This window comes from Moschus berezovskii, chromosome 22 (genome assembly GCF_049115385.1).
Source record: "Moschus berezovskii isolate FMDL1 chromosome 22, NW_MosBer_1.0, whole genome shotgun sequence".
Classification (NCBI taxonomy): domain Eukaryota; kingdom Metazoa; phylum Chordata; class Mammalia; order Artiodactyla; family Moschidae; genus Moschus; species Moschus berezovskii.
In genome coordinates this window covers 10,687,318-10,704,913 of record NC_142481.1, presented here as the reverse complement: position 1 = coordinate 10,704,913, position 17,596 = coordinate 10,687,318, and the positions used below count along the sequence as shown (strand labels likewise).

Genomic DNA, 17,596 nt, shown 5'->3' with positions numbered 1-17,596 from the left:
TAGACATTCTTGGATCCATAATCTCAACCAGTCCCTCTTCCTCCAGTTTTTGATAAAGACAAATGGACACTTCATCTTATGGAAAGTATCAATAAAAATATCTTTAGGAAATGTTGCTATTTTATTTGGAAGTTTAAAACATTGCCCCTAAAAAACAAAAACAAAACACTGCCCCTGCTTGCCAAATCCAGATTCAAGAGAAGCCCCTCAAGTACTCTTTCTTTTAAGTAGCAAGCTGCTGCTAGGCAACCCCTGTATACAAAATCTGAGACTGTAACCACCACTCTTATAACATTATTAAGTATCTTGTAAAATGTGACATGCCTCACTAGAGGCAAGATTTTAAGTGATGCACAAGTAAACATTTTAAATGGTGATAGTTTTGTGTTTAACTGTTATCTTTTATTGCTGGCAAGAGATACTGATGTCCTTAGTGGTGGAGTAACATTTCATTTTAAAAGACGTTTGTTTATTTTTTAATAAACCAAGTTAGGGAATTCCTTGGTGGTCCAGTGGTTAGGACGCCGTGCTCTCACTGCCAAGGGCCCTTGCTTGATCCTTAGTCGGGGGGTTAAATTCTACAAGCAATGTGATATGACAAAAAAAGGACAAAACAGTTAACTAGCAGAACAGCTGGTATATAGATCATCAAAGTCCGAGGAACTGGTTGGGATGTAAGTAGCTTAGGGTGACAACTTTTCATTTGAGGAAAGGGGGCTTCCTGCTCAAGGTCACGTAGTCAAAAAGTAGAGAAGCTGATTCAAATCCAATCTATTGGTTTGTTGTTGCTGTTGTTTTCCTATTTTTTGGCCCTTCTGCCCAGCGTGCAGGATCTTATTTCCCCCAGGAGGGATCGAACCCACGGACCCCTCCGGGGAAGCGCAGCGTCTCAACCGCTGGACCGCCAAGGATGTCCCAAGTTTCCTGGATCTTTATACACTCGAGCTTCCTGCTTTCTTTTGCCCAGGTTTAGTTTTGGAAACCGAGGCCCAGAGGCCACGAGGCCCTGTGTTTATTCCCAAGGCATTCGGAATAGAGAAAAGTGGGTGGATGAGAGACGTTTGAGAGAGTGAATAGGTGTGGCTTCACTACTGAATAGATGTGAGGGAGTAGGAGCCCAGGGCCAAATCTGGGTCTCTGGCTGGGCAACACGTGGACAGGAGGGGGCTCCCGGACTTGGAAATCAGGTAGGACCAGGAAGAGGTTTGGATAGATTTGAGGGGGGAGTCCTCCAGAAGGCAGCTGAATACATGAGTCTGGGACTCAGGTGAGATGGGGACACAGCAGGCAGAGTGTGGGGATCGCCTAGTGATGTCTGCCAGGAGTACAGGCGTGGAAAGCGACTGTCAAGGCCTGACTAACCCTGGGATCCGCTGCCTCTTGTTTCTTCTTCTGCAGAGATGGGGAAAGTTCCTTTTTGAGAATCACTTACGCGCTTTTCAGGGCAAGAATATGAAAGTTGGAGGGGGCTGGAAGCACAGGAGGCCTTGGGTTTTCCACAGAAGTCTTTTATTACAGTGTAAATCCAAGCTCAGGCCTCCCCTGGGCCCCATGCAAAGCCCCAGCGTTGGGGCTAGTGGCGTCAAAAGACACCAAGCCCTCACGGCGCCTCCAGCGGTGGGGTCAAGAAGGGCAGGGCGTGTGCCCTATCTAGGCAACTACAAGTCCCAGCAAGCCCCGCGGCCAAGGTGCCTCGCTTTCCTTGGACTCCTAGAGCAGAGCCTCTTGGGAAATGTAGTCCTGGCCGCTCAGGCAATTTGCGCAAACTCCCTGGTGTGAGTGATCCTGACACCCACTGGGAAATGGCTCGGGCTGAGGCTGGGAGAGGGCAGGGACGGAAGGGAGATGGAAGAGGGCAGAGGGCTACAGGGGGTGGGGGCAGGCGTCCCGCAGGCAGAGACACCTCTTTCATTCGGCTTTGGCTTTGGGTCCGGAGACTGCAGCTGCTACCGAGGCAAGGGCTCCGGTCCCTGGGATCTTAGCTCGGATCCTGAGGGAGAAACAGGTGGAGTCAAGGGGTGGGGCCACAGTATCGATAACGCTGAGAACTAACGGGAAAACTGGGGAGGAACTTAGGGCCCAAACCAGCCCCAGCCCTCCACCTACTGGCCTGCGATGGAACTGTCTCTTACCTTTTAGGAAGGAGATATTCAACCCCAGTAGATTTAGGGATAAGGAATATGGGGGCGTGGGGGCGCAAAGCGGGCAAGGGGAACGTTCCCAAGTTTCCCCATTCCCCATCCCATCCATCTCCACCACATGCACTTACTTAGCTTTGATGTGGCTCAACTGATTGGTCACCAATCCCACATACTGATCAATCTGGGCCTGGGGAGATGAAGAAAAGGGGTGAAAGGAGAGATTGGAGGGGGCTCTTCTCCCTAATTCATTAAGGAGGCTGCTTCCTCCCCCACTCAAGTCAGGAGTTCGGGGGAGCGGCCCACCGTGCCACCTTCAACTCTAAACCTAATAAAATACCCTTGGAAGTCAGAAGTCCAAGTTGAAGTGTCAAGCTGATTGGACCCTACTCTGTGTAGGAAGGGATGATGGGTAAACACAAGAATTTGCCAGTGAGTTTGTGTCCTGGGCACTATTGTTAATCTTGGAGATGTGTGTATGTATGTGTGTTTAGGGACAGCGTAAGAGCAGAGGGCATTAGTGTTGCTTGTCAAGCCCCTGAGTGGATTGATTTAAATACTAGTTTAATTCACAACATTAGCTGACTTTGTGAGTCTCGGTGATTCCAGCATGTGAGGGAGTTAGTTAGGACTATATCCCTGGCAGGGATGGGCATCACTGGGCTCTCAGCTGTGCTGGAGAATGTCAAAATGGAATGTGGTTCATCTGTCTGTCTCTGGATAGGATGCATGTCAGTTGGCCCTGGTTCTGTCAGTGTTCTGAGTAACAAACATCCCACCTGATTTAACTGAAATGTCAGTCCCTCGCAGTTTCAGGGAGTGAGGGCATCAGTCAGTCCACCTGATTGGCTGAGATGGGTGCCAGTCAGACCCAGGCTATGTGTAGGGATAGACGGCATCAGTCTGTTTGTCTGTCTGTCTGCAAATGGAATATGTGTTTGTTAGTCCCTGGTGGTATCACAAGGGACAGAGGGTATCAGGCTGTCAGGAGGAGGCATTCATCTGTCTGCCTGTTTCTAGCTAGGATGAGTGTTGTTTGGCCTCCTGCTGTGTCAGGGAGAGAACACACCAGTCAGGCTCTTTCTCCGGAGCTAGGACATGTCAAGGCAGGCCTCGCATCATTGTTGGGGAGGAGCATTGGTGAGTCTGCTTGCCTTGGGGTGGGATACATCAGATCCTGTCTCTGCCACTGGCTCTGTCATAGGACACAAATCAAAATACCTGTCTCTGACTATTGAGATGTATTGGGTAGACTCTAGCTGCATGGAGGAAGGACAGCAGGCAGACCACCTGTGCCTGGCACGCGTCAGTCAGATCCTGACTCTGTCGGGGTAGGAACACCAGCTGGTCCTCTCGTTTCTGGCTGGGACATTTGTCTTCGACCCCAGCTGCTGGGGGACAGGGGGTGATGAGACCAGTTGTGTTTGGTTGGGGTGCTACCAACTGGAGGCCTGTCATGCTCACCTGGTGCTGTCGATACAGCAGAGGGACTGTGAATACACCGATCACTCCTGCAGGCACAGAGATGGGGGTCAGGGTCCTCCCCGGAGAGGAGTTCCATTCATAACCCTGTCCCCCACCAAGCCCCAGCACCCACCTCCTGACCCTGCCCTCCACAGCCTTCCCAGCTCACCCAGAATGAGAAGAGTCAAACCATTGAAGACGGCACCCACGAAGGTCAAGATGTAGAAGAGAAGGGCCAGCTGAGGGTGAGGGTGAGGGTCAGCAGAGCCTACAGGGTGCACCCCAGGCCGGGAACTCACCCAGCAATGGCCCTCCTCCCCCCCCCGCCCCGCCAGGGGCAGGAGGTGAGTGCTGGGGACCCAGGAGGGAGGTGGGGGGGCTTCAGGGCACCTTGAGGGAGTCCACGAGGTCTTCTACCAGAAAGAAATGCCGCAGCTGTATGGCTGCAGAGACCACACGGGAGGCGATCTGCTGGGACAAACGTTCAGTCTGCTCCCGAGTCAGGGTCAGGTCCACGTCCAGGTAGGCCCTGAGAGAACAGAGATGTGTGAGGCAACTCGGCAGGTAGAGGGGGCCCAGGCTGAGGGGGATGCCCAAGACAAGGACAAGAAATGAGGGCTGGGGAGGAGGCCAGGTGTAGAGGGGTAGAGTGGAGGTCAGGGTCAGGAGATGGGATCAAGGATTAAGGATCAGAGGTTAGGGTCAGAGGTCAGGGCTGGAAGCCAAGGGTCAGAGTCCGGTGGTTTCATGTCAGGGTATCAGGTTGGAGTTAGGAACAGGAAGAGGATGGGTCGGGGCCAGAGTGAGAAGTCAGTGCCTGATCTGAGGTCATGGGTCAGCGCTGGGGTCTGGACAGAGATAAGGGGTAGGGGGCCGGGCTGGGGCTTCTCACTGGAAGGGGTTGGCGCCGTCCCCCCGGTGCACGGCCTGCAGCACTTTTCGGTAAACCCTGAGAGAGATGGTGCCGCAGAGCAGCAACAGGGCCACGTGGGCGGCCACAGACACGATGCTAAAATGCAGGAGGCTTAGCAGGGAGACCATGAGGCCTGTGAAGACCACGCCTGACGTCCTCGCATCCTTCCAGTACAGCAGGTCCACCACTGTGGAGGGAGGGGGCGGCAGTCAGGCTGGGGCTTGGGGCTGCCCTGGCTGACCTCTTGACCTCGTATTTCCTGTCTCGAGGCTGAACCATGACCTCTTGACACACCTGTGGGAGTCTTAACCCAATTTCCAGATTTCTATTTGTCTTCTTTTATTCCATGCTTGGGCTCTCCTGGTGACTCAGACAGTAAAGAATCTGCCTGCCATGCGGAAGACCTGGATTCAATCCCTGGGTCAGGAAGATCCCTCAGAGAAGGGAAAGGCTACCCACTCCAGTACTCTTGCCTGAAGAATCCCATGGACAAAAGAGCCTGGTGGGCTATAGTCCATGGGGTCACAAAGAGTCAGACATGGCTGAGCTACTAACACTTTCATTCCATGCATGCCTCCTGGAAAACCCAAGTTAACTGTCTAGCGAGTCCCCACAGCTTACTCCTGCCCACAGATTATGTGTGAACAGAAGTTTGGGTGCAAAAAATCATTCTTCTGCATCATGCATATCTCACTCTACTTTTTCTCCTAGAATTCTCTTCTGGTCAACTGGAACAGCTTTTAATTCATTCTTTATAAGGGCTACACAATATTCCATGGTGTAGCTACACCATTATTCATTTTATTCAACCACATATCTATTGCTGGGCCATTTATTTTGTTTCCTTCCCCCATCCCCTTCCTAGACAGTACTGCAAACAACAGCCTCCTGTAAATATTCTTACCTCTAGGAGGTTGTTTCTGAGGTACAAATCCCAGGGGCCAAATCGCTGGGTGGACTAATTTTGTATTTTCAAGTATCATAAATTTTATCAGATTGCTTACAAACAAGAGTCTAACAATCCTTTTCTCTGTGAAATGAAAGTGACCTTTTCCCAGCATCCTGCCCAGCAATGGGTGTTATTGTTTTTATTTTATGCACCCTGAGGGGTATAAAGTAACATCTCCCTGATACCCCTACCAACACATACATCTAAGTCCCAAATGTATTAATGACATCATTCTCCTTCCTAGGCTCTAACACAAATTTCTAACTCACCTCCTAAGCCCAGCCTAAGCTTTCATCAGTGGTCTTTGGACCCCAACGTTTCATCTTACACATCTTAATTTTAACAGTTCTCCCTATAGTTGGCTCCCCTTTGAGCCCTGAACTGAGAGCCTGGTACCCTGCCATCTATTTCTGGACAGTTTCCATCCTACCACCCTTACTGCAATCAGACTGACCCATCCCAACCAGTCCCCCTCAGAGTCTGACTCTCCTCTCTTCCGCATCCTCCCTATACCCATCCTCCCATCTGCTGTAACTAGCGTAGGTCTCCCCTCAACCCTTCCCCTGCAGGCTCCCCAAGGCCTGCGCCACTGGGTGGGGGAGGGGCCGGGTCGTCCTAGGCGGGGGCTAAGTTTAGGCACGCTGGGGGGAGGGAGCCTCTCCCGCAGCTGTGCTGGCCTGTCCGGCTACGGAGTGACAGCGCCGCCTGGACCAGAGGCTGGGGGAGGGGTCCTCGCTGCTCTCGGGCCCCAAAGCTCCAGCTGGAGAGAGAGGGGACCCCACACTCCCACCACGCCCTCCCTAGGTACCCCCACAGCTCCTCAGCCCCAGCCTGCATTTCTGGGGAGTCTGGGACCAAGAGGAAATATCCCCCAGAGTTGAGGGCGACAGAAGCAAATCTGGGGCCCTTTCCATGGTCCCCCAGCCCTCGAGTCCCAGCCCGCCCCGAAAGCCCACCTTTACTCCCCATCTCGGCTCCTCCGAGTGAGAGGCTACAGACAGCGCTGCTTCTCAAGGATTTTGCCCACTTCAGTGGAACCCGGAGGGAGGGAATAGGAGGCGGGGCCCCCTTTGTACCCAGCCAATGGCTCTCCATAGAGGTGGGAACAGTTCCAAAACGGTGTGGTTCTCTTTGTAAACAGCGGAAAGCAGGGGTGTCTACAACCAACCCATAGGAACCGTTCGTGGAGACTGAGCATATAAAGCAAGGCGGGTCTATTTACAATTTGCCAATGCTGGTGGTCAGGGAAGAGGAAAGGTTTTAAAAGGCGCCGAGTTTACTTTTACGAGCTGGTGGCCACATTCAGAAGAGAGCCTTACTTTTTCAGGAATTTGGCCTATCCAAAATCAGCCTCTAGAGGGAGCACTACAAAAGAGGGTTTTTTTTTTTTTTTTTTTTTAGCAATTAGCCAATCCCAATCCTAAACCCTCAATGGGAGGGCTAATTTCTCGAGTGGGCGGGGCAACTATATAAAAAGAGCCAATGGCAATCTTAGGTAACGGGGCTTTTTTTAAGGGTAGAGTTTATAATGTCCTGCCAATGGCAATACTTCCTCCGTTTCTCCACTCTCCTCCGTTCCTTCGGGAGTTTGGTGCCTTTAAATATCAATCCCCCACCCTCCCAGTGATCCAAAGTAGCACGTTCCCTCGCGGAGTTTACCTAAAACTTGTGATTCCAATGTGAATCCTGATTGGTCCGTGCTATCGAGGCACTGCCCCGTGATTGGCTCCCGCTCCAGCTGCCCCCACGGCTCTTCCTCCTTCTCGTCCAGCAAGGGCTCATCCCGCCAAGAGTTCGAATCCCGGGATAGAGGAGGGGATGGAGTGGGGGTCTGGGGGATCCCAGAGACAGGGCTGGGCTGTGGAGTAAAGACTTCCAGCGGCGAGGACTGAACGAATCCGAGTGGTAGGTCCAATTCTGGTGCGTTAGAGAGAGAAGGCTGTGAATTTTCGATTTGGAGGTGCCCTAAGGAAAGAAACCACCCACCCCTTGTGGCTTCAGTCTCAGCACCTCAGACATCTCACCTTTCCCAGCCTCTCCAGCCACTGATCCTTCGGGCTCCTCGTCTTCCAGCGGAGTGGAGCTACTGGTGGCAGAGTCCTCCCCAGTCCCTGCTCCCTGGGTCGCCCAGCCCAGTTGATCCAACTGGAGCCCCAGGTCCTCCGCGGGGCGCTCAGCTGGAGGGGCAGAACTGGGGTCACCTCGACGCCCTGGCTCTGGGGATTGGCTCAGGCTGGGGATGCTTTCCAAGCTGTCGCCCAGGCCGGGCTGAGGGGGCGGGTCTCGAGGCTCCGAGACTGAGCGGCCCTGGGGCCGTGGGCGGCGAGCGGCTGAATCCCTGCGAGCCCCAGAGCCCACCACACCGTCGAAGGCAATGTAGGAGAAGGTCAGCTCCCGGGGAGTGCCCCAGTCCTGCGACGTGGTCTCCTCCTCGTCGTCCTCCGAGAATTCCCGGGCTGTATGCAGCTCCCGAAAATCCGAATCGTCGTTCCCTCCTGCCACGAGCAAAGGAGGGCATGAGCTCCTCTGACGAAGACCCTAACCCACTCCCCTTAACCCCTTGGCCCAGCTGTGAGCCCCCTTCAAGTTCCACTCTCACATCCTCCCTCTTTGTTTACCTTCTGTGGAGTCAGGGGTAGATGAAGCTGTAGACGGAGCTTCTTCTGCAAGAGGAAAATATCGAGGACTCTTAAAAGTTTAGACTGCCTGACTTACAGTAGTGAGCCAGTCCTAGAAACTTGTCTGAATTAAGGAATCTTAGAATTTTCATCACAGGACCTTTAGAACAGTCTGCATACAGACTGTAAAACCTTTCTATCCCTGCTATCTGAAGTTCAGTCTTGGAAGTTCAAATCCGGGAATCTTGATCTTAGAGTCTTTAAGTATTGCTTCACTCATGTCTGGCTCTTTGCGACCCCATGGACTGTAGCCCGCCAGGCTCCTTTGTCCATGGGATTCTCCAGACAAGAATACTGAAGTGGGTTGCTGTGCCCTCCTCCAGTGGATCTTCCCAACCCAGGAATCAAACCCTCTTCTCTTACGTTTCCTGCATTGGCAAGCGGGTCCTTTACCAATAGCGCCACCTGGGAAGCCCTTGGGTATTTTAGGAGGCTTTTAGGTTTCAATTCATTAATTCTTTCAACAACCATTATTTGAGTGCTTAATAAATGCCAGTCACTATTTTAGATCCTGAAGATACAACTGTAAACAAAACCCCTAGTCTTATAGAGTATACCCTGTAGGAGAGATAGACACAAACAATTAAACTTATGGTGTTGGGTGCTAAGTGTATGGAGAAAAATCAAAGTAAGGGAAGATAAAATAAGGGGCTGCTATTTCAGACAGGTTGGTGAGGAAGACTCCTTGGATGACATTTGAGCAGAAATCTCAATGATGTGATGAACCCATGAGAATATCTAGGGAAGAGTCTTCCAGGCAGAGGGAAAAGCCAGTGCAAAGGCCCTGAGGCAAGCACTAAGTTTTGCATATTTGAGGAACGGAGAAGTGTGCAGATATGACTGGAACAGGGTGACTGATGGGAAGATGATGGTAGATGAGAGCAGAGAGGTAAGGTGGGGGTGGGGTGGGGAGAAGACGAAGGGCCTTCCTTTGTAAGCCCAGGTAGGGACAAGATCTTAGAATGTAGGGATGATACGCTAAAACGTTGAAATAACAAATTCTTAGAATCTTGGCATCTGGACTCCCAAGACATGCAAGTGGCTAGGTCAGTGTTGAAATCCCCAGTTCTCAGGACCTCGGGGGTGTGAGACAGAGAATGTTAGACAAGGACCGTTAGAGCTCTGGGCTCAGAAATCATGAGGCTTAGACAAGGCAATTTCAATTATGGAATTCAGCCTCTCAGAGCTAGCTTGGGGCTTTGCCTACAGGAGATGCTCAATACCTTTTGGAAATTGAAATCGCATGCCCCCCGCCCCCACCTCATTTCCTCAGATGGGGAATAGGAGACCAGGAATGAAAGACCTGGAGTGGTAAAAACAGCTAAGGATCCAGGAGTCCTAGCCCCAACCCAGAGATTGGTTGTTTCCTGGGGATAGGGGATTGGACACTTCGGGGCTGCCTCTGATTCTGGGCAGAAAACGGAGGTGGGATGCGAAGATGGGTGATGCGGGGGAGGGGGAGTCAGACCCTTCTTCTCCATCCTGACTCTACCCCTCCTTTGAAATCCCCTCCCTGCCGGCTGCGGCCAGCACCAGGGCGAGGGGACAGCTCCTGGAGAGCGTCCTCTTGCCCGGGCGGAGCCCCGCGGCACATCCAAGCCCAGCGCGCCCCCCGTCGGCTATCTCAGTTCCCCCAACCTCTGCTCAGTCTCACTCAGATTCTCCGGGTCAAGTCGCCCCCAACGCTGATAGAACATGGGGGAGGGCAGATCTTCCTTTGTCTTCTTCACCTCCTCCCCTATCTTGGCTCTCCCGCGGCCCAGGTCGGAGGGGAAACCGAAGAGGAGCCCACCCGGGCCTCTGGGCCCCACACCAGGCCTGAGTCTCCCCCAACTCACTGCAGTGGGCGAAGACCGGCAGGACCTGCCCCATGGCCCTCCTCGGGCCTGCATCGGGACCCCCGCCCACTCCGGCCACGCCGCCTTGGGCCTGGGGCCGCGAGCGCTCATCTCCGCCGCGCCCAGGACGACGCCGCCGCCGCCATCCTCGCCGCCTCCTCCTGCCGGGCCGCTCCAGCAGTCGCCGCCGCTGCCGCCGCCGCCGCCGCCCTCAGTTCGGCTCGGCAGGGGCGGGCGGGGCCGCTGGGGGGGGGCACTGCAGCGCGGGGGCAGGGGCGGGGCCACAGACCGAGGGGCGGAACCTGAGGGAGGGCGAGGGGGCGGGGGAAAGCGCGGGAGGATGGAGGGGTGTGGTCTTCCTAATAGAGGGGCGGAGCTAGGGTGGTAGGCTACTGGTCGAGAAGTCGTGGAAGGCGGTCTGAACGGCTCCAGAGAGAGGAGGGCGGGGCCTTTAGTGGGAGCGAAGTGGGGCCGAGGGTGGGGTGAGGGGCTCAGCGAGATAAGGATGCAGGAGCCTAGGCGGAGAGGATGGAGGCGTGGAACTCAGACCCGGTTCTGGTGGAGCTAGAGGTGTCAATGAAGGGAGGGTACAAAAATTCTACCGCTGGGAGGTAAAGGTATGAGCTTAGAATCTCAATGGGAGTGGGAAAGGGGGCGGGAAGAAACTGCTTGGAAACTTTTGAGACAAGGGGAGGAGCTCAGACTTGAAGGGCCTTAAGCTAATTTAGAATTATTCAGAGTTGGGCGGAGTCAGTCCGAGACAGAGGAGCTAGAGGCGTAGCCTAGGGGGCATAAGGCAGAACAAACAAGAGAGATGGTGTGGCTCAGAAGGTGAGCGCAATCTGGAGTGAGGGGGCTGGGCCTGTAGCTAAGAGGCGGAGCTAGAGTCCAGTCGGGATAGCAAATATTTGGAGCCACTGTTTGTATGAATGGATGGGCGGGACCTGGAAGAGAAACTCCTGAAACCCGGAGACTAGACCGAGAGCGAGAGGTAGAAATAAAAAAGTTAAGAATTGAAAGCTTTTGAAACCCGGGATGGGATCACTGATATAGAAGACTGGACAGAGCAGGGCTGGGTACTCGAAGCCGAGTGTTGTGTTGAGAATACAGATTCTAGAAATCGTTTTCCAATAACACTATTTACTTCTGTGACTAGGTTTCCTCTTCGGTAAACTGGAGATGATGATGTAAAATTATGTGTAGCTATGGTCAGTGCTAGATTGGCACTATTGTCATTTTTCTCTGATCCAAACCCAAAGCCTCGCTTTGAAGATGCGGAAGGGGGAAGCCCTAATAGTTCAACCCTTTCTAGTGACTTGAGTGCAAGTCAAGGGCATAGGAAGGAGAATTAGGTGGTTTAAAATGTCACAAGACAGGGGATTAGTGAGCGGGTGGGAGGTGGATGGTTAGCAGGTGCAGAGGGTGGAGCCTTCCTGATCCCCAAGCCGAAGGATGGCGGCCCTTGCCCGCCTGCTGGAACGTCTCCTTTGGCCAACCCGCAAGGAAGAGGAGGTGGAGGAAGAAGAAGAGGGATGCAGGTCTCCCAACCGGCCTCAGTCCCTCCTAGACGCGCCGCGTTGCGCCCAGCGGCCGCACGGGGGTGCGGCGGCGGCGTGGGGTCTGCGCTTCGGGGCTAGCGCGGTGCAGGGTTGGCGCGCACACATGGAGGACGCTCATTGCGCTTGGCTTGCGCTACCAGGGCTGCCCCCGGGCTGGGCTTTCTTCGCAGTCCTCGACGGCCACGGCGGGGCAAGAGCCGCGCTCTTCGGCGCGCGCCACCTGAAGGGCCAAGTGCTCGAGGCGCTGGGCCCGGAGCCCAGCGAGCCCCAGGGCGTGTGCGAAGCACTGCGCCGCGCCTTTCTGAGCGCGGACGCGCGCCTGCGTGCGCTCTGGCCCCGCGGCGAGCCAGGGGGCTCCACCGCTGTGGCGTTACTGGTTTCCCCGCGCTTTCTGTACCTGGCGCACTGTGGTGACTCCCGCGCGGTGCTGAGTCGCGCCGGCGCCGTGGCCTTCAGCACCGAGGACCATCGGCCCCTCCATCCCCGAGAACGTGAACGCATCCATGACGCGGGCGGCACCATCAGCCGTCGGCGCCTCGAGGGCTCTTTGGCAGTGTCCAGAGCACTAGGAGACTTTGCCTACAAAGAGGCTCCAGGAAGGCCCCCAGAACAGCAACTCGTTTCCGCGGAGCCTGAGGTGACCGCCCTGGCACGCCAAGCGGAGGACGAGTTCATGCTCTTGGCTTCTGATGGCGTGTGGGACGCGATGTCCGGGTCTGCCCTAGCAGGACTGGTGGCATCACGCCTCTGTTTGGGCTTGGCCCCAGAGCTTCTCTGCGCGCAGCTGTTGGACACGTGTCTTTGCAAGGTCCTGGGGGCGGGGCTTGAGGTCTTTGAGGGAAGAACCTAAGGACTTAGGGAAAAGGAGCTTTGATGGAGAGGCTAAAGTAAAACTAGAAGATGGGTGGGGCTCCATTAGGGGGCGGGGCCTGCAGGAACGGGGCAGGGTCAAAAGAAGCAGAGGGCGGAGACTGAGGGAAGACTGGAGACAAGATGGGATGGATACACACGCGGGAAGGATTTGAGAGAAAGGGCGTGGTCTTTTGGAATGGGACAGTTCTTAGGGCGTCCCAGGTGGTTCATGGTTAAGAATCCACCTGCAAAGTAGGAGATGGAGGAGACGCAGGTTCGATTCCTGGGTTGGGAAGATCCACTGACGTAGGAAATGCCAACCCACTCCAGTATTCTTGCCAGGAAAATTCCACGGACAGAGGAGCCTGGTGGGTAATGGTCCATGGGGTCGCAAAAAATCGGATAAGACTGAAGCGACTAAACACAAACGCTTAGGCCTAGAGGTGGGTACTGAGGTGTGCTTAGTGGCAGAAGGAAGAGCAGCTAAACAGCAAAGTGCGAGGAGCTTTGGAAAAGAGAAGTTGTCTTTACTGTTGATCAGTCATGTCCAACTCTTTGCGACCCCATGAACGGCAGCACACCAGGCTTCCCTGTCCCTCGCTATCTCCTGGAGTTTGCTCAAACTCATGTCCATTGAGTCGGTGATGCCATCCAACCATCTCATCCTCTGTCGCCGCCTTCTTCTCCTGCCCTCACTCTTTCCCAGCATCAGGGTCTTTTCCAACGAGTCGGCTCTTCGCATCAGGTGGCCAAAGTGGTTCTCCTTGATAGGGTGGGGCTAGGACAGCGAGAGAGGGCGTGGCCTAAGCAACTGGTCTTTGTGAGAGGCTTGCTTTAGAGTGTCAGTAGGATGGGACTTTCGAGAAATGCACATAAGCAGATTGGGAAGGGGGCACTAGAACAAGAGGAATGTTGGGAAACTGCTGGCCAGGGCATAGAGCCCTGTGCTGGGGCTCTCACACGTGTTCCACCAGGCTCTGTTTTCTCCACCTTCTCCAGGGCAGCCTGGACAACATGACCTGCCTCCTGGTCTGCTTCCCGGGGGCTCCCAGACCTTGTGAGGAGGCCATCAGGAAGGAGGTACTGCTTGATGCAGCCCTGGGACGCAGAGTTGCAGGTGAGCGGTGTTGGGAGTCCAGCAGAAAGGGTTGTCTGTCAGCAGAGCACCCCCACAATTCTTGTCTCTTTCTCAGAGCTGTGTGCCTCTGCCTCGGAGCCCCCCAGCTTGAACACAGTTTTCAGGACTCTGGCCTCTGAGGACATCCCGGATTTACCTCCTGGGGGAGGGCTCTACTGCAAGTGAGTTGGGGTGGAGTAGGTTGGAATGGGAGAGTTGCTGGCAGGAGGAGGATGCCCTCCTGAAGGCCTTCCTTTGCTCTCTAGGGCCACAGTCATCGCTGAAGCTTATTCTCGGTTCTGCCAGGCCTCAAGACAGCGCTGGGTGGTAAGGACCCTGTATTCTTGAACGTTTTCATAGAAGCATGTAATTCAGGCCCCCCCCCACCCCTTTAAGTGATGGGGAAACTGCAGCCAGAGTGGATTTGGCGAATATATTAATAAATTCTCACACCTGGTCCTGAAGAATTGTGATAGGTATGTGGGTTGGGGGGGGGTGGGGGTGGGATCGGAAGCAGAAGCAGAGAAGAGATTGTGCTTCTTCTCCAAGAAATATGCCTATGACTTTGCTCCATCATTGGGAAAGACCCTAATGTTGGGAAAGATTGAGGGCAGGAGGAGAAGGGGGCAACAGAAGATGAGATGGTTGGATGGCATCACCGACTCAATGGACATGAGTTTGAGCAAACTCCAGGAGATAGTGAAGGGCGTGAAAGTCTTGCCTGCTGCAGCCCATGGGGTCACAAAGAATGCGACATGACTTAGCGACTGAACAACAATAACTTTGCTCCGTGAAGCACCACCATCCTAAGAACCACCCCCTCCATCCAGGAATAAGGCAGAAAAATTCACGGAACCAATCTGACTGCACTGCGGAGACCACCAGGACATCTCTGAGGGTGGTCTAGGTCTTAGAGGGGAGAGGTTGTGGATTGGGCCCAGATACCCTATTTGGGGGGCTTCCCTAGTGGTTCAGACAGTAAAGAATCTGCCTGCAAAGCAAGAGACTTGGGTTCGATCCCTGGGTCGGGAAGAACCCCTGGAGAAGGGAATGGCTACCCACTCTAGTACTCTTGCCTGGAAAATTCCATGGACAGAGGAGCCTGGTAGACAACAGTCCATGGGATCACAAAACTTATTTGAAGATGTCCAAGGAGGTGGTGGGTGAAGCCATATAAACTAAGGTATGGGGTGGAGATCTGGGAGGGGTGAAAATGAGAATGGAAACTGGAAGGCCTTTGCAAGACAGAGAAGGGAGCTGGGTTATTTATTACTCTTTGGCGGGGGGTATGGATAATTTCTTAGCAGCAGAAATGAGAACTTCGTAAGGATTCTTTTGATTTGTGAGTGACAGAAACCTCATTCAAACTGCGAAGACAAAGCAGAGAATTTTCTGGTCCGTGTTATTGAAGCGTTCAGGGACTTAAGGCATGACTGCATCCAGTTGTCAAATGATGTCATGCGGTTAGTTTTATTTTCTCTGTGTTGGCTTCATTTCCTGGCAGGGTCTCCACATGAGGTGGCAGAGAGTTGCTGCTCCAGGCTTACATCCCAGGAACCTAACATCCCCAGTGGAGAGAGCACGCATTTCCCAGTAGGGGGCAGCCGCGGTTCCAGAGCTGCTTCTCATTGGCCAAACTGGGTCACGTGCCCGACCAGTCTCCGTGTCTCTGATTGGCCAGGCTGGAGTCACAAGCCCATCCCTTAGTGCCTGGGCTTGGAGTCCCCTCGCCCTAAAACAGAGGGGTTGGAGAGATGAGGAATGTTGGTTCCTCAAAGGAAAAAATAGGAGCGGAGCATTCAGAACAGCAGGGAGTAAATACTGAGAGGCAAGAAGGGGTCCCTATTCACTGTCTTCCACATTTTGTTTTTACAGAAGGGGCAGAAAGGGGCTGAGGAACCCACTGGCGCCCATTCAAGCTCTGCCTTGCCCTTGGAGGCTTAACAGTTGTCATCCTTTGAGGACCGTCTGCCCAGCTGGGACCTCAGCATAATTAAGGAAGAGAACTCCTCTTCCCCAGTTATGCAGACCAGAGGAAGGAAGAGAAGCTGATGGAGGAACCCCAGAATGTTTATTTCCCTTTCTCCTACTTCCCTCTCATAAGACGTCTTATGAGAGAGGGGAAATTCCACCCACCAGCTAGACCGAAAAAAAAAAAAAAAATCCAAACCCCAAAACCAAATGTCTAATAATTAGAGCTGATTGGACCCTGAAAAACACCCAGTTCAATAACCTTCTCTTCACTTCCTATTTTTCATCTATTTGGCAGGGAGGTTGGGGAAAGTTTTTATGATTAAATTTTAATTACATAATTCAAAATATATTTTTCTTGTGGAAAAAAAACCCATATGCATTATTTGCTCAGTCATTTGGCAAATATGTATGGGGCACCTGCTGTGGGCAAAAGGCCCTGCTCATGGCCATCAACCTGGCAGACCCACTGAAGTTCCTCCCCCTGGAACCTCCTGGTGTGTGGGGGGTGGGGGAACAGCAAACAAGGGGACCCATAACAAGGTCATCTCAGACACTGACAAGGTCTTAAAAAAAAGAGAGATGGGGGATGTGATTAAGAAAACGTCTAGGGGAGCTATGTTGGTTTTCTACGTTGCTATCTATGGGTAATAAGTTCACTTGGTTTGAAATTCACAGGGCACAAAATGGTATACAATGACAAGTTGTATTCACTCCATTTTCCACCTAGGGATGGTTGCTTTAGACAGGGGTGTATGTGAAGACCTCTGAGGAGGGGACAACTGAGTAGAAACCTAACAGAGAACTAGTCAGCCATGCAAAAACCCCTTGGGGCAGAAGGAACAGCTAGTGTGAAAGCCTAGAGGAAAGATTGAACTTGACATTCTTTTTTTCTTTCTTTTTTAAAATTTTGTTAGCATTGGGTCTTCATTGCTGCCCATGCGCTTCCTTTAGTTGACAGCAGTGAGCAAGGGGTTCTGTTGTCGGGAGCTTGGGATCTAGGGCACGGGGGCTTCAGTAGTTGAGGCATAACGGTTCAGCAGTTGAGCTCAGAGGCTCTAGAGCACTGGGCTCAGTAGTTGTGGCGCATGGGCTTAGTTGCCCTGAGGGCATGTGGAAACCTTCTCTAACCATGTCTCCAGCATTGGCAGGTGATTCTTAACCACTGGACCAGCAGGGAAGTCCCAAACTTGGCATTTTCGAAATGAGGCTTGAGATTATGATCATCAGACTTTCCATGATGCCATTCACAGTCCTATTGGTAATCCCTGCAATGAGTTTGGAGTGGATTTTTCGAGACCTTTTATTGGGCAAATACACACATGTATATGGTACCTTAAAGTGTTTCCTTGATTTTTACTCATACCCTATGTATCATTTGGTAATTTGTTTCCTTTTACTCAATAATGTGTTGGAACCTTCTTTCATGCCACTTGCACACACCTCATTCTTTTTAGCTGCCTCTCAGCACTTCAGACAAGAGATACGGAATGGTTTCAACACCCATCATCCTCTTGATGGATATTTAGGTTGTTTCCAGTTTCTTGCCCTTACATTGCTGCTGCCATGAAGATTCTTGATCAGACTCCTGTGTACACATGCAAGAGTTTCTTTAGTGCAGGGGTCTTGCCACCTGTTTTGTATAGCACTTGAGCTAAGAATGATTTTTACATTTTTAAAGGGTTGTTAAAAAAATACATAAAAGAGGCCCTATGTATAATATACCTAAAATATTTACTATTTGGACTTTATTTATTTGGCTTCTCTGGGTCTTACTTGCAGCACGTGGGATCTAGTTCCCTGACCAGGGATGGAACCTGGGCCCCCTACCTGTGGTCTTAGCCACTGGACCACTGGGGAAGTCCCTATTTGGATCTTTACCAAAAAATTTGCTGACTATAGTGCAAGTGGCACACAGAAGCACCACTTTCCCATTTCACAGATGGGAAAGCTGAGACCCAGAGAGGAGAAAGGACTTGCCCATGGTCACAAAGAACTGGGGTTCTCAAGTCTGTCCCCAAACGACTCACAGCCTGAGGAGACACGCAGAGAAACAATTATAACCTACAGTGGATCAGGGCTTAAGGCTTTCCACTGTGGGGTAGGGGAGAAGGCAA

At 52.7% G+C, this 17,596-nt stretch overlaps 2 protein-coding genes across 3 annotated transcripts; one reads left to right on the top strand and one right to left on the bottom strand.

Annotated features, from left to right (window-relative positions):
* Positions 1-1,494: 1,494 nt before the first annotated feature.
* On the bottom strand, positions 1,495-10,196 carry RTN2 (reticulon 2). Of its 2 annotated transcripts, XM_055411864.2 has the most exons (10): positions 9,981-10,196; positions 8,083-8,127; positions 7,489-7,959; positions 7,124-7,381; positions 4,495-4,702; positions 3,993-4,131; positions 3,772-3,841; positions 3,603-3,649; positions 2,270-2,328; positions 1,495-1,990 (listed from the first exon to the last, which is right to left on the bottom strand). In XM_055411864.2, the coding sequence occupies exons 1-10, from the start codon at positions 10,012-10,014 to the stop codon at positions 1,909-1,911; spliced, it is 1,413 nt and encodes a 470-aa protein (XP_055267839.1). In that variant the 5' UTR covers positions 10,015-10,196; the 3' UTR covers positions 1,495-1,908. The 2 variants fall into 2 exon arrangements, with proteins under 2 accessions (XP_055267839.1, XP_088686757.1); XM_088830631.1 differs by lacking the exons at positions 7,124-7,381; positions 7,489-7,959; positions 8,083-8,127; positions 9,981-10,196 and adding an exon at positions 6,421-6,526.
* Positions 10,197-11,432: 1,236 nt separating this feature from the next.
* PPM1N (protein phosphatase, Mg2+/Mn2+ dependent 1N (putative)) lies at positions 11,433-16,802 on the top strand. The gene is made up of 5 exons (XM_055411064.2): positions 11,433-12,347; positions 13,391-13,508; positions 13,585-13,690; positions 13,775-13,835; positions 15,384-16,802. Exons 1-5 carry the CDS (start codon positions 11,433-11,435, stop codon positions 15,450-15,452), a joined length of 1,269 nt encoding a protein of 422 aa, XP_055267039.2. The 3' UTR covers positions 15,453-16,802.
* The last annotated feature ends 794 nt before the right edge of the window (positions 16,803-17,596 follow it).

What these genes read in the sequence shown, in the direction of transcription:
- RTN2 (XM_055411864.2), bottom strand. Translation starts at nt 10,014, where the DNA reads ATGGGGCAGGTCCTGCCGGTCTTCGCCCACTGCA. An exon ending in TACCCCTGACTCCACAGAAG is followed by an intron (nt 7,960 to 8,082) that starts GTAAACAAAGAG and finishes TGCTCGTGGCAG; the next exon opens with GAGGGAACGACGATTCGGAT. An exon ending in TTTGACTCTTCTCATTCTGG is followed by an intron (nt 3,650 to 3,771) that starts GTGAGCTGGGAA and finishes CTGTGCCTGCAG; the next exon opens with GAGTGATCGGTGTATTCACA.
- PPM1N (XM_055411064.2), top strand. Translation starts at nt 11,433, where the DNA reads ATGGCGGCCCTTGCCCGCCTGCTGGAACGTCTCCTTTGGCCAACCCGC. An exon ending in GGGGGAGGGCTCTACTGCAA is followed by an intron (nt 13,691 to 13,774) that starts GTGAGTTGGGGT and finishes TTTGCTCTCTAG; the next exon opens with GGCCACAGTCATCGCTGAAG. An exon ending in CCTCAAGACAGCGCTGGGTG is followed by an intron (nt 13,836 to 15,383) that starts GTAAGGACCCTG and finishes TTGTTTTTACAG; the next exon opens with AAGGGGCAGAAAGGGGCTGA.